Genomic DNA, 14,746 nt, shown 5'->3' with positions numbered 1-14,746 from the left:
GGGAAAAAATATTTTTTGGATAAATGGTGATCAAGTTAGTGTGAACTGCGAGAAAATCATTTTCAAATCAAGATTGACAATTTGGTTGATTTAGTTTTGTTATTTACTTTGGAATTGGGCTACAAATTATCTAATCACTTAATCCACCTATTAAATTAATTTGAATTAGGCCTGGCAAATAAAAGAAATCAGACCAATACATCTGGAAAATAAAAAGAATGAAAGATTTTAACTACTCAATTGAATAATTTTCTTAAAAATTACAAATACCAAAACTATTGTGCATGGTAAATGGATTTTGAAATGGTGGCGATCGGAGATGCTACAAAATTTCTGAAAATTTGCAGCATGTTAGATAAAGCTAAAATTTTTCTCAACCCATTAATTTAAGTTTATATTTTGTTTTTTGATTTTGAACTCATTTATCCCAGATAAATGAGTGTTATGTACTTGTCAATGTACATTACATGCATGGATTAATAGGAATTTTGTATGGATGATGCTATGAAATGTTGGCGATTAGAGATATTTTGCTGCAATTTGCAGCAACATGCTAGTTGCACTATTCTTTATGAGAATATTAAATATTTTTTTGTGTATGAATGAGGAAGAAAGGTACCCAATTATTTGTATAGTAAGAATTTTTTATGTATATAAATGAGTATGTAAAGAGAGAATGTGTATGTTGGTAGCACCATTATGATATTTATGTTTTCATAGTTTTATTGCTATTGTTGTCTGTGATGAAAATAACCATCTTAGAAATATTAGGAGTGTTAAAAGAGTAGTACTTGAAGCCTGACAATTGTATGATAAGGAGAAGTCTTTAATTCTAGCTCTAGAAGTTTTTGAATAATTTTGACTTAAAACAAGTCGATAAATGTCGAATTAGAAATTTCTTTTATGTTTATGGGTCTATAAAATAGGATGGACCTAAAGATGGACACAAAGAACATAATCGACATGGAGGTGGAGAGTATTTCAGGTATTCATGTTGTTGAGGAGTATAACGACAATGAAACAAATGATATTATTCATGTGGATGGTTACAATGGCAGCGACTCTTATGTAAGTCTGGATGAGACTTGCATGGTAGAGCCAATAACTTCGGAATGTAATGATGAGGTTCTACAAGAAGGTATGCGGTTTGAATTTTTTGAAGCCGTATTTGATTTTTTATAATAAATATGCAAAAAGAATGGGTTTTAGTGTTCTATGTTCTTCAACTCGTCGATCAAGAAAAGATGAGTCGGTCATTGCTCGTGAATATGTATGTTCACAAGAAGTATGAGGCGAATCAATCTCGACCTTATACAAGGATAGAGTGTCAAGCAAAGCTAAGGATCAAGAAAGATGAATATGGCCTATGGTTCATTCAAAACACGAGAAAGATCATTCTCATGCCTTTACTTCACCATCCAAAGTCCATCTCCTTCGGTCACATCGTACAATTCCGAAAGCCATGAGAGAGATGATCTACATGTATAACTCATGTGGGTTAACTGCCCCAAAGATAACAAAAGTGTTATCTACATAGGTTGGAGGTCCAAGGAGTCCCCCTTTTGTGGAAGTAGATTGTAAGAATGCAAGATATAACATTCGGAAAAAAAAATCTAAATTGGTAGGTGGGCATGCGGAGGGTTTGATGGAATTTTTTGCTACTTAGAGTGCCACTAACCCATTATTTATATACAAGATACAAGTTGATGAAGACGGACGCTTAACCAATGTGATATGGGTTGATGCAAAATCAAGGATCGCTTACGAGTTCTTTGGGGATGTAATTATATTTGATACAACATACAAAACCAATGCCTATGGGATGCCATGTGCCCCAATTTTAGGAGTAAACCACCACACAAAAACTATTTTCTTAGGATGTGCTTTGCTCCATAGAGAGGATGAGGAGTCTTTTACATGGCTGATCAAAAAGTGGCTTGAGGTGATGAATGGATGCCAACCCAAGACAATTATCACAGATCAAGATAGGGCAATGGCCCTTGCAATAAAAAATGTATTCTCGGAATCTCGATATCGCTTGTGTAGATGGCATATTACACAAAAAATTTAACAGAAAATGGTGCAAGTTGAGCACAAACATCCATCATTCTGTGAGAATTTATACAATTGTATTGACCATTGCACCACCATCATGGAATTTGAAGATGAGTGGCAAAGAGTGATAGAAAGATATGAATTGATGAACAATGATTGGATGCATTCTCTATGTGAAATCCGACACCAGTGGATAGGTGTGTATTTGCAAGATTACTTTTCTGTTGGCAGTAGGACTAGTGGAAGAAGCGAAGCCATGAATAAGGACATTAAGGCATATGTAAATTCCCATACTATCTTGACTACATTGTTAGCCGACTTCAAGAGCTAATTGATAAAAAAATTGATGAGGAAAACAGTGCAGACTTCAAATCTCATAATGAAACATAAGTCATGAATATTGCAACCCGCATGGTGAGGCAAATGGCTCAAATTTTCACCCCAACTATCTTTAAAAATTTCTTTCAGCCAAAGTTGATGAAGGTCACTAATCTTACTTGTTGCAAGAGGATGATGTGATGATATGCACTTTCAGTTTGAAAGAATATGGGGCATGCGACCCTGCCCACACAATTATATTCAATAATAATGAGGAGAAAGTAACATGTAGTTGTCATCGTTATGAGTGCATGTGTATCCCTTGTAGTCATATATTTATGGTATTTGTTTTAAAAATGTCCTTGAGTTACCCCAATACTATATAATGAAGCGATGGACAAAGGATGTGACAAAGGGGGTTGCTCGTGATGGTTTGGAAGTCAAGTAAGGGCCAATCGTGAGGATGCCTATTCCATGCGCTACAATGATCTATTCCAACATGCTATTAGCTAATGGCTTCGTGAGTCCTAGTGTATATGAATACGCAAATATAGTTATAGATGAGGCATGCGACAAGGTTGCTGCTAGAGTGGACAAGGAGAAAGCTTCCACAAAACAAGTCTCTCCTACCCCTAGTAGCCCTACGTCCTTAAGAACACCTGCCCTTTGTGGGATCCCATCCTCTCCGTGGCTTCCAACCCACCTGTGACTATAAAGGCTCCAACTTGTGTAAAGCCGAAGGGACGACCACCTACCCATTTGAGAATCAAACCTCGGTACGAAGAGAGAATAAGTAAGAAAAAGTGTGGTGGTTGTGGAGTCATAGGTCATGATAGGCATAATTGTGCAAGGTACAATCAATCATATTTCATAGTTGTGAGTTTAGGTTTTCAAAGCTAATCGAAGTATTATTTATTGTTTCTTTAATACTTTGAGACTCAAGTTTAATGATTATGAGCAATTTTGTGTTAGTTAGTTACTTAGCTCCAACTTGTGAAATATTGTTTAAAACATGATCTTAATAATAGAATCTATTACATGAAAATTGCTATATTAGATGCTCCAAATATTATTGAGTTGTTTTCCTTTTATGTTTTGGTACAGGAGCGTCACTGTCGAGGGCCGAAGTAACTCCCCAAGGAGTATGGGTAACACTCAAAGCACCGTGGCTGAGGAGCAACAATGATTGGCCTTTAATTTGATATCTAATTGATTTTTGGATATGCAATTACACATTTTTTTGGATTTCTACTTACATATTTTTTTTGATAGTTCTGATGTTGGCTACCTTGCAAGGTATGACGTTTGTGTAAAAATCTTTTGTAAGAAGTAAGTTTGTATTTAAGTGTGATAATTTTCTATGTATACGAGAATGGATCACTGTAGGAAACAGAGGTATTAAATTTGAGCCCTTATGATATGCATGGAAAAGTGTGGAAGATGTCAACATAGGCTATTGATAATGTTCATGGTAATTTGTCATTGTTTATGCTAAGAAGATGTGAAGTATTGGATTTACTACTGCATAATTTGATGCATTGGAGTCATAGGTCATGATAACCATAATTATGCAAGGTACGATCAATCATATTTCATAGTTGTGAGTTTAGGTTTTCAAAGCTAATTGAAATATTATTTATTGTTTCTTTAATAATTTGATGACTTAAGTTTAATGATTATGAACGATTTTGTGTTAGTTACTTACTTAGCTCCAATCTGTGAAATATTGTTTAAAAAATGATCTTAATGATAGAATCTATTACATGAAAATTGCTTTATCAGATGCTCCATTTATCATTGAGTTGTTTTCCTTTTATGTTTTGGTACAGGTGCGTCACTATCGAGGGCTCAAGTAACTCCCCAAGGAGTATGGGTAACACTCAAAGCACTGTGGCTGAGGAGCAACAATGATTGGCCTTTAATTTGACATCTAATTGATTTTTTGATATGTAATTATACATTTTTTTGGATATCTACTTACATATATTTTTTTGGGAGTTCTGATATTGGTTACCTTGCAAGGGATGACGTTTGTGTAAGAAGCTTGTGTAAGAAGCTTGTGTAAGAAGCAAGTGTGTGATAATTTTCTATGTATATGAGAATGGATCACTGTAGAAAACAGAAGTATTAAATTTGAGCTCTTATGATATGCATGGAAAAGTGTGGAAGATGACATTTTGTAGAAAACATAGCCTTTCTTCAACATAGGCTATTGATAATGTTCATAGCAATGGTTTAAAAAGCGGATCGGTGATCCGGATCGAGCATCTCAAAAATCGATCCCCTCGATTCGGATCGAGAATCGGCTGAATTGGTCGGATTAAAGCTTCAAAAATCCGAAAAAATTATTAAAATTCATTATAAATATTGTTTTTTAATAATCCAATAAGAAATGAAGGTACTACATTATTAACTTTCATTTTTTTCATCAATTTGTGAATATTGAGATGCTCTTTCTCTATATAAACTTATGTTAACCATTAAATTTGCATCACATAAAAGAAAAATCATAGAATTATCATAGATAAATTATATAATTATACATGGACTATTATAAAGAGTAAACTAATCAATGAAAGAATGGCCATTAAAATCTCGTTTTGGCGAAAAGTCCTAATCCGTTAAAAAAATCCAAATTATTACAGCCTAACTAACTATAATCTAAAATTATTAAAATTTAACTAATTATAATATTATATACTGAAATTATAATTATTAGTTTATATTTTATAATTATTTTATTAGACAAATAATAACAAATTAAAAAAAAATTATTATATTATCTAATTTAAAATGTATTATTGACAACTGTAAGAAAAATAGTACATTACATGATTTATAATGTAAAAATTAATAAATAAAATAAAAGATTTGGTTATCAATGTAAAAATTAATAAATTGCGTACAAATTTTGGAAATAACACTTCAATTTTTGAAAAATTTATGTTTTTAGGTTTCTATAATAAATTTAGTGAAAGAGATTGTTAGTAGAAAGATGGAGATTTCACATAGAATAAACTTTTTATGTTTTATTTTTTTATGCTTTTCATATTATTTAAAGAAATAATTATACCACTATATACAACAAAAATTAACTGCTATACAAAAAATTAACATTTTTTTTTTTCATTTTTTTATGCTTTTTATATTATTTACAAAAATATTTATACAATATATACAACAAAAACTATACAACACAAAAAAATAATGCCCATGGGGGGACTCGACCTTGAGAGGTTACATGAAGAAACAAAAGTCTTAACCGCCACGCCACCTCACCATATGTGGTTATAACTTGATGATTAATAGAATATATTTAAATTCCCTTTTTATTTAATGATGTTTGGGAATTATCCCACATCGAAAGATGGGTATTTCAATTTGGTATATAAATACCTATGTAATATAAATTAAAATGTTTGTGTAGAAATATTGGGGTAACCTTACACGTGTCGCACGCGTACACGTGCGTGTCGCACGCTTGCAGGGAGGGAATCGGGCTGATCGGAATAGAATCGGATTGAAAGTGGCTGTTATTCTCTAGAACAGGGCGGTTCCTGGTTTTGTATTAGAATCGGCACGGGCTGTGTCGGTTCTCGAGTAGAACCGGGCGAGTCCGGTTCGACTCGTCGATTTTTAAAACACTGGTTCATAGTAATTTGTCATTGTTTATGCTAAGAAAATGTGAAGTATTGGACTTACTGTTGCATAGTTTGATGCATTGGACCTACTGCTACATAAATTGAGAATGCAACTTTTAACTTCCGTAATGCATTTCTTAATCAGGAAAGCTTGAATATTTTTCCCAAGCTTTTTCTTAATCAGCGGCAACTTTATCCAACCATAATAGTGGGTCTAATGTACTGGGTTGATGTGTCTACTCAATTTTAATCTATTTTGTCTTCATTTTTTTTTACAAATGAGCATATTTCAGGACCCAACTGATGCAACAAATTTGTTGGGATGTGGGATGTGTAGTAGTTGATCCTCCTACATACATTCTCTCATCGCAATTGATACCAAATACTCCCTCTCTCTCATTACAATAGATACCAAATGTGCTCTCTCTCTCTCTCTCCTACGTTATGTAACCAAAAAACAGAAATGTGTGAAAGAAGTGAAACATTCAACATATAATAATAATAAAGTTCACAAACAAAGGATGCACTCTTGTTCAACCCCCTGGGGATTATGAACCAAAATTTTACCTAATAGACAACCAAATGAAAACAACATGAACTACACACCTGCATGATTAAACATATACTTAAGAGTACAAATGAATATCCTAACTTAACATTGATCAACTTTTATCACAAACTACTTAAAGAGACACTTCATGCTAGATTTGTGCATGTCATTTGCATATTGAAATCTTGCCCAAATCATGGTCAAGTAAGGCAATGACGTGCTTACTTTGGTTAGAGTAGCCCTTCCACCACCTTTTGAACAATTCTGAAAAATCCTCAAGGCTCATGCCAGCATACATATTTAGGCTATTAGTTAGTCTCAAAAGGTAATGTTGATGAGGGGCCTAAGATCAATGGCTTTAGCTTTGGATTCTTATCTGCTAGAATGAATCTCCATAAAGGCCTGATAAACACAACACAAATGATCAAAATAAAATTACATAGTTTATCTTATTTTGTAAAATTAAAAGTGTCTCTAGTTCATATTGGCAGCAAAATATTTTTCACATCCATGTGAATAAATGAATTACCAACATGTTGTTGATAAATATATAACAAATTGAAATTAAGAACAAAAATTTGCTTTTGTAATAATTATTGAATGGCTTCCAAAAGGAAAGAAACACATTATTGGAATTAAAAAATTTGAGTATCCAAATAACCAGTTACATGCACACCAAGAAACATATAGTTGTTTAAAGCTTGTGAACACAAAGTAGAAGTATAAAACATTGGAATTACTTCACAATACCAACCACAACAACTTAACAAATGCATATAACTTGATTGTGAATACTTGCATTATTTATATGAAAAGATCAAAATTCAGTAAACCCATCTAAATTAATGAATTATTTGCTGATTAAGTTAACCATTTGAAATTTATAACAAAGGTCTTCTTGAATAAGAATTACTTGAATTACCATTAAAATAAAATAAGCAGAATTACTTGAACAAGAATTTGGGAATAAATGACCATTTAAATAACCATTTACATGCTCATTAGAAACCACATTTGAATTCCTTGACATCAAAATTGGAAAAAGCATTATCACTTACCAGCCTCGCCCAAATTCCCATTCCCATAGTGTTCAAATATATTACTAAATCTAGCAAGAAAAGAAAGATAAACCAAATAGTTTTTACCTTATCATGAATACTCATAGCTAGCAATACAATATCTTTTAAAGTCACCAACAAACCAACCCTTCCCAAGAGGTTACACAGTAAGTGAATTAAATTGTTCCCCACATCATTTAGATCAAATTTACTTCAACATTTATCAAGTAACAATAACAGGCCATTTTTCACTACAATAAGAAAAGAATAAGAAGGAAAACCAAAATTAAAAAGTCATATTTCACCATTCTTGTATAAAGATATATTGCTCTAAAAGGCCCTTGTCTTAATATGGAGGATTTATAGGCATACATCCCTTTGCTCAACCAAGTCTAAGAAGTGAAAAAAGTCATACACATAAATGGAGGCCATAATAGAGCACAAAAATTATCTTAATATGGAAGCGAGACATATGCAAATATCCATTTGCTCATCCAAGACCTAAAAGGAAATTGAAAGAGAAATACACCCAAATGGAATCAATAAAAGAAAATCCACGTTATCTACATCAATCCTACCATGCCAATTGAATAATTGCTTTTAACATGGATAAAACTAAAAAGCAAAAAAAGCCAAGAAAGACCACATATTTTGGTCTATTTGGGTCCCTAAAAAAATGAAACCTCTCTCTATTAAAAGAAAAAAAGAAACAGGGAACTTTAAAATGGTGGTGGTTATAAACATACCTTGCATTGGCATTGAAAGAGAAATACACCGAAATGGAGTCAATAAAATGAAACTCAAGTCATCTATATCAATCCTACCATGCTAATTGAATCATTTCTTTCAACTTAGATAAAAATAGAAAGCGAAAAAAAGCCAAGAAAAACCACAGATTTTGGTCTATTTGGGTCCCTAAGAAAATGAAACCTCTCTATTAAAAGAAAAGAAGAAAATAGGGAAACCCTAGAACGGTGATGATTATGAATATACCTTGCATTGGCATTGAAAGAGAAATACACCCAAACGGAGTCAATAAAAGAAAACCGAGGTTATCTATATTAATCCTACCATGCCAATTGAATCATTTCTTTTAATTGGGATAAAAATAGAAAGAAACAAAAAACCAAGAAAGAACAAAGATTTTGATCTATTTGGGTCCCTAAGAAAATGAAACCTCTCTCTATTAAAAGAAAAAAAGAAAACATGGAAATCCTAGAATGGTGATGGCTATGAACATACCTTGCATTGGCATTGAAAGAGAAATGCACCCAAATGGAATCAATAAAAGAAAACCCAGGTTATCTATATCAATCCTACCATGCCAATTGAATCATTTCCATTAATTGGGATAAAAATAAAAGGCAAAAAAAAATCAAGAAAGGCCACATATTTTGGTCTATATGGGTCCCTAAGAAAATGAAACATCTATCTATTAAAAGAAAAAAAAAAAACAAGGAAACCCTAGATGGTGATGGTTATGAACATACCTTACATTGGCATAGAAGAATAGCTGCAAACCATCCCTTTAGTAGGAGCAAAGCCGAACACCACCTTATTAGATAAACCCACTCCAATCATAGAAAAAAATCTTGTCCTGAGATAAACCCACTCCAGAGAAAAAACTCGTCTTGTATTTTAGAGAGAGAGATAGTATTCTGCAACAAATTGGTTCATCTTCCTTATTTTGATAAAGGATTAGGCTTTCTTTCTCCGAGAGAAGAGGAAAGGCCAAAGAGATTCAGAGAGAGAAGTTTGGAAATTGTTTTGGCCATTAATACTTATTTTTACGTTTTTCCCATTTTTGGAAAATTTCAAAAAATACTCTTTAGCACAAATCGATTCTTTAAATTCCAAAATTTTTCATTAATTTTCAACTTCAATTGAATGTGTTTTGTTTAATCATGTTTTGAATATATTTTTCATGTGTTATTAGTTTTTTATTGTTTATTTAAACATTTTTTTGACTACTTGAGATTTACCCGGTTAGGCGGGATTTATTGCTTAGTACTGAGTAACAACTGTGGACACATGCCTGGTTAACAGGTTCCAGTTTTCCTACACTTTTTAAAAATAAAAAGAAGTCGACAGCAATTTACTAAAGGGCAAACTTTCTAGGTTTCTTTTACCACATAAACTTATATACTTCCCCTCATCCAATCATCCATTTTAAATAGAGGGTTAAGATTGCCCCAATCACAATATCATGTCTCCACACTATTTTATTTTTAATTTTTTTCTATAAACTATTTTGACACTAAATTTTGGACGTCCAATCCTCTATTAAACTCGCACTAGCGAAAAATATAAAAAAAATATTTTCAATAAAATAAGATGATCAAAAGACCCCTAAAACTTTTAAGGGGTACTTTGGTCATTATATTTTATCGAAAAATTATTTTTAATATTTTTTTGTTGGTACGTCCTAATGAGAAGATGACAAATACCAAATTTCATATTCATACAAATTGTTTAAAACAAAACTAAAAATAAAATACTCTGAGGTATCGGATTTAAGATCAAACGGTGAGCGACTCTCTTGAAGGCATGTATACATTAGGCATGTATACATTAGAAGAAGATGCATGGATCATTTATGCGGTAGGAAACCTTTCACTTTACTAAAAGACAAAATAACACAAATTTAGAATAGTATTCATATTCGAAAGCCAGAGAGAAACGAACAAGATAACTCCCAAAAAGTAATGGCTCAAAATCTCTGCTCACTTACCGTAAACAATAAAAACTTCTAGAAAACGTTATTGAGGGGGGGAAATATTCGGAATGTACATCAATTTCGCTGAAGTCCACACCAGCGACTCCACTCTGTCACTCTCGACTCCGAAACGACACTCCCACCGATCCCGCTTTCTATCTCTTGCCAAACACCACATTTCTCTTTTTTTCTCCCCTTTCCCTTTCCCTTCCCATCCCAATTCTCCTCTCTCCTTTTTAAATTAAATTTTATTTTTAAGATATTATAAAATTTTATTAAAGGAGATTAAAACGAAATTATAGAGACAATTGCTTCAGGTAAAAAATGCCCCCTTTATTCATCACTACCCAGGGCTTCGGCTACAAAATGTGGATTGAGAATTAGGGTAGGGCTAGGGCTAAGAGAGCTCGATAGTCATGTAGGGCTAGGGCAACAACAAGGCCAGCTTAGTTTGGCCCTGTCAATTTCATTTTTGTATGTAATTGTATTTAGCTTGAATGGCCGCTAGGGACTAAAAACCAGTGATTTGAAAAACGCTAGGATCCTTCGATGATACTCCGGAATCTGTCAACCCTTTTTTCACGTGTTAACTGTCTTTTCCGTACAGTAAAATGGTGATCCCATCCGTCATTCAAACCGCCCAAACCAGATTACCGATCCGTTTTTAAAATCAGCACAATCCCATTCCTCCCTTACCCTTGGGACTTTTTTCTCTCTCTACTCAACGAACCCCGCGTCCACTTTCTCTCCCCCTTGAACGTCATGGCACGCGTCACCGAAGCCTACGTCTTGTGCCCCAAGCCAGCTTCGCCTTTTCTCTCTCTATATAAACCCCACCGAGCCCTCCTCCACCTCTCAAAAAACGCAACATGTGCCCAAACGACAGATACGCCCATGACCTCGCCGGACTCTCGGACTTCCGGCGAGCTTTCACAGTTCTAGATTTTGACTGCGACGGAAAAATAGGCAAAGAAGATTTGCACGCGTTTTTCCAACAATTTTCTGCTGATCCTCGAGCCACTGAAGACGTCGACTCGATGATCGTGGTTGCTGATAGAGACAAAGATGGGTTCGTTGAGTACGAAGAGTTTGAAAAGGTTCTGAGTTTCCCGGCTCCTGAGTCTCCAGAAAATGAGGTTTTCCGGGAAGTTTTCCGGCTAATGGACGGAGACGGTGATGGAAAATTGGGGTTTTCCGATCTGAAGGGGTACATGGGGTCGTTGGGCTTTTCTTTGAGTGACGAGGATTTGGAGATGATGCTTAGAGTGGGCGGTGGAGATTTGAACGAAGGGGTTGGGTATGAGGGGCTGGTGAAGATCTTGGCGGTTGATTTGGCGCGATGAGAGGGTAGTATTTTCTCTGATTTTTTATTATGTATATTCAGAGAATAACTTCGATTCGAGAAGGGGTTGGCACATCTTGTTTTTAACCTTTTTCATTGTTTTTAATGGTTTTTTATTTTGTTGGGTTTCTTGGAAATGTACGATGCAGCTCTGGAAAATTTTGTTTTCTTCTATGTAAACTGTTCTAGTGGAAAGTTATACCATTCACTTCACTGATTGTTATGGTACCTTTCTATTTTTTTTTTATTACATATGAACTTGAGATGCTGCACATACACAAGCGATTTTGATATATACTCTCTCTATTGTTTTACTATTTATGGGAAAAGTTAATGGGTGCAGTTAGGGTGAAAGCTCCAGAAAATACAAATGGTGTTTGTGCCAGAGGCCTTATAATCTTCCATAGATTTAGGTATCCCGATTATAAGTTTTTTTGAAAATTAAAATACACTTTTTAGAGTATGAAACCCAGTTGGTAAGATTTGAAGTGTGGTTCTAAAAAGTTGGGGCCGGCCTGCATTATGCTTTGCCAAAGTTTAATAACACCCATGCAAGTGCACCCCTTTTATAATGTTCTGCACAAAAAAAAGGGGCAAACAAGGTGTGCTCATGGCGCATCTACATTGCAGTCCGATTGTCCGATCGGAATGAGCTATGGTTTACAAAAAGAAATTGAAAACCAGGAGAATCGAGGGATTCTCAAATCGGAAATCACTGGTGCATGCCGCCCGAGCGGACCCGGATAATTGATTTTTAAATCTGTTTAAAAGTTTGGAAGTCTCTGGTCGGTCATTATTGGCTGCTAGCGTTGACAGGTGGTTCTGACGGAGTAAAAATTGAGGTCTGGCCGGTCATTATGCCCCTTTTAGCGTTAGTGAGAGAGAGTAAAAATTGAAGTCTGGCTGGTCATTTTGTCCCTTTTAGCGTTAGTGAGAGAGAGAGATTTCGATTGGCCGATCTTCAAGCAGTGTTAGCCGGGAAACAATGACAACAAGTATTCAAAAACCCCAATTGTGTTTCTGGATTTTTTTTATTTAATTCGGCAGACTGGCCATGTGTGAAAAATTAACGAAATTTGAAAACAATTAGTAGGGTTTTATTAGAGAGTCTGTCATTATTGGTCATTCGATAGTTAAAATAAAAAATATTTGTTTAAATAATTAAAAACTGATTGATTCTATCAAAATAAAAAATATTTATTTAAATAATTAAAAACTGATTGATTCTATCAAAGAATTAATAAAGATCGATTGATTCAATAAAAAAATCAACCTGACAAAATTTCTTTAACAATGATTGAGTGAGGATGGAAGGGGGTAATGACCACGTGCTTAATAATGTGGCTTAATGTTCGTTTACAATTTGTCACGACGTATCTTATTAATTTATTTGTGGGGTTTCCCATAGAAATGGGGCCGGGCCTACAAATGCTTGTACTCGATGCATTTTTGACATTTTGTGTGATACATATCGACGAGCGACCAACCATTTTTCTGGAGACGAGCAGCATTTAATGATAAATTAACGGAGATTAAAAAATAAAGAAAAAATGCTCATATTATAATTTTATAATTATATGTCGGGCAGTTTTTATAAGGTCGCAACTATAAACAATTCGCACGTCTAAATTTTATCATAATGTGCAATTTTGGTGTAAAATATTTTTAGTATTATTTGAAAATCTATTTTTTATATCTAATTATAAAATTTTAAACTCTAAAAATAGTTAAAATCGAGTGGATCTATAAATATATGAACATATTGAAAATTGACTGTCTAGATAATGTGTTGCAAGATGCACTATTTTTGGGACTCAAAATCGTTTTTTATTCATATTTATACATCTCGATGTTGAGATGATCCAATTAGAAGATTTTTCAACGTTAAAACAACCTTTTTTCGATGGAGTTTTTAGGTGCATCTGTAATTCTACATTTTATGGTTCCAACTTTTTATAAACTTTTTTCTTCTAAATAAACTCTTGTACCCATGAGAACTTCTCATGTGGCTCCAAGTTGAAAGAAAATAAAATTTTGGGATTGTTTATGAAGAGGCCATTGATTTTTTTTGTACATGAAGGTCACAATCATTCTCATTCGTTGGATGTCAAATTGCATGGCTTGAGATTAGTCACAAATCTGAAATTTTTCTTTTCGAACTTTGTGTCTATTCATTGATACTCTTACAGTTGCCCATTTTAAAATTTAAGAAACAAGACGATTATAACCTCTATGAACAAAAATAAACGATCTCTTTTATAGATACTCCCATAAAACTTCTCCGTTCCATTCCTTTTCATTTCCAATGCCCAAATGCTTGTGAAGTTTGTCTTTACGAGATGGATGGGTGATGAAGAAAGATAGGAGGGTACCTTCTTATGGGTTGGATGATGAGATTATTAGATAAAGAAAAATGAAAGGTTTATATACTTCTCCTACAGCATAGAAGATCTATACTTTCCCTACCATATAACCGTCCAATTTTGATCAAGAGAGCCACTCACCATGTGATCTTAAATCCAATGTCTCAAAGTATTTTATTTTTAATTTTTTTTATACAAATTGTATGAATATTAAATTTGGTAGGTGTCATCTTTCCATTGAGGCGCACCTATAAAAAATATTAAAAATATTTTTTCGAGAGAATATAATGACCAAAATACCCCTTGAAACTTTTAAGGGTATTTTGGTCATTTTATTTGTTGGAAATATTTTTTATATTTTTTCGCTCGTGCGAATTTAATAGAAGAATGGAGGTCCAAAATTTTGAATCAAAATAGTTTATAGAAAAAATTAAAATAAAATAGTGTAAAGACGTGACATTGTGATTGGGGTAATCTTAAGCCTCCATTCAGAATAGACGGTTGGATAAGAAGTATATAAATTTATGTTGTAGGGGAAGCATAGAATGCTGGCCCTAAATAAAAAGATAAATATTATAACTTAAATAATAATAAAAAAAGAGTAAAGAGGTGGTTAAACTTTATCTTCTTTTAATTTGGAGGGGATCTATAGGATTTTTATAGGTTTAGGGTTTTATTTGTAATTATAATTATAATTATAAGA

The 14,746-nt window shown here is 33.5% G+C and overlaps 1 protein-coding gene and 2 long non-coding RNA genes across 3 annotated transcripts; 2 read left to right on the top strand and 1 right to left on the bottom strand.

Moving 5' to 3' along the window:
- Positions 1–1,192: 1,192 nt before the first annotated feature.
- Positions 1,193–4,527, top strand: LOC148783359 (uncharacterized). Its single transcript, XR_016049649.1, has 2 exons — positions 1,193–3,669; positions 4,203–4,527. It is a non-coding gene; the product is annotated as an uncharacterized LOC148783359 (long non-coding RNA).
- A 1,951-nt stretch (positions 4,528–6,478) lies between these two features.
- Positions 6,479–9,339, bottom strand: LOC148783358 (uncharacterized). Its single transcript, XR_016050398.1, has 2 exons — positions 9,113–9,339; positions 6,479–6,966 (listed from the first exon to the last, which is right to left on the bottom strand). It is a non-coding gene; the product is annotated as an uncharacterized LOC148783358 (long non-coding RNA).
- Positions 9,340–10,657: 1,318 nt separating this feature from the next.
- On the top strand, positions 10,658–11,893 carry CP1 (Ca2+-binding protein 1). Its single transcript, XM_006841559.4, has one exon. The coding sequence runs from the start codon at positions 11,208–11,210 to the stop codon at positions 11,679–11,681; it is 474 nt and encodes a 157-aa protein (XP_006841622.1). The 5' UTR covers positions 10,658–11,207; the 3' UTR covers positions 11,682–11,893.
- The last annotated feature ends 2,853 nt before the right edge of the window (positions 11,894–14,746 follow it).

This window comes from Amborella trichopoda, chromosome 2, assembly GCF_054954075.1.
Source record: "Amborella trichopoda isolate Santa Cruz 75 chromosome 2, AtrichopodaSantaCruz75HAP2 v2.0, whole genome shotgun sequence".
In the NCBI taxonomy this organism is placed as follows: domain Eukaryota; kingdom Viridiplantae; phylum Streptophyta; class Magnoliopsida; order Amborellales; family Amborellaceae; genus Amborella; species Amborella trichopoda.
The sequence above is the reverse complement of the archived record's forward strand: the minus strand, read 5'-3'. Positions and strand labels throughout refer to the sequence as shown.

Excerpts from the sequence above, each read along its gene's own strand:
- CP1 (XM_006841559.4), top strand. The coding sequence starts at position 11,208 with ATGTGCCCAAACGACAGATACGCCCATGACCTCGCCGGACTCTCGGAC.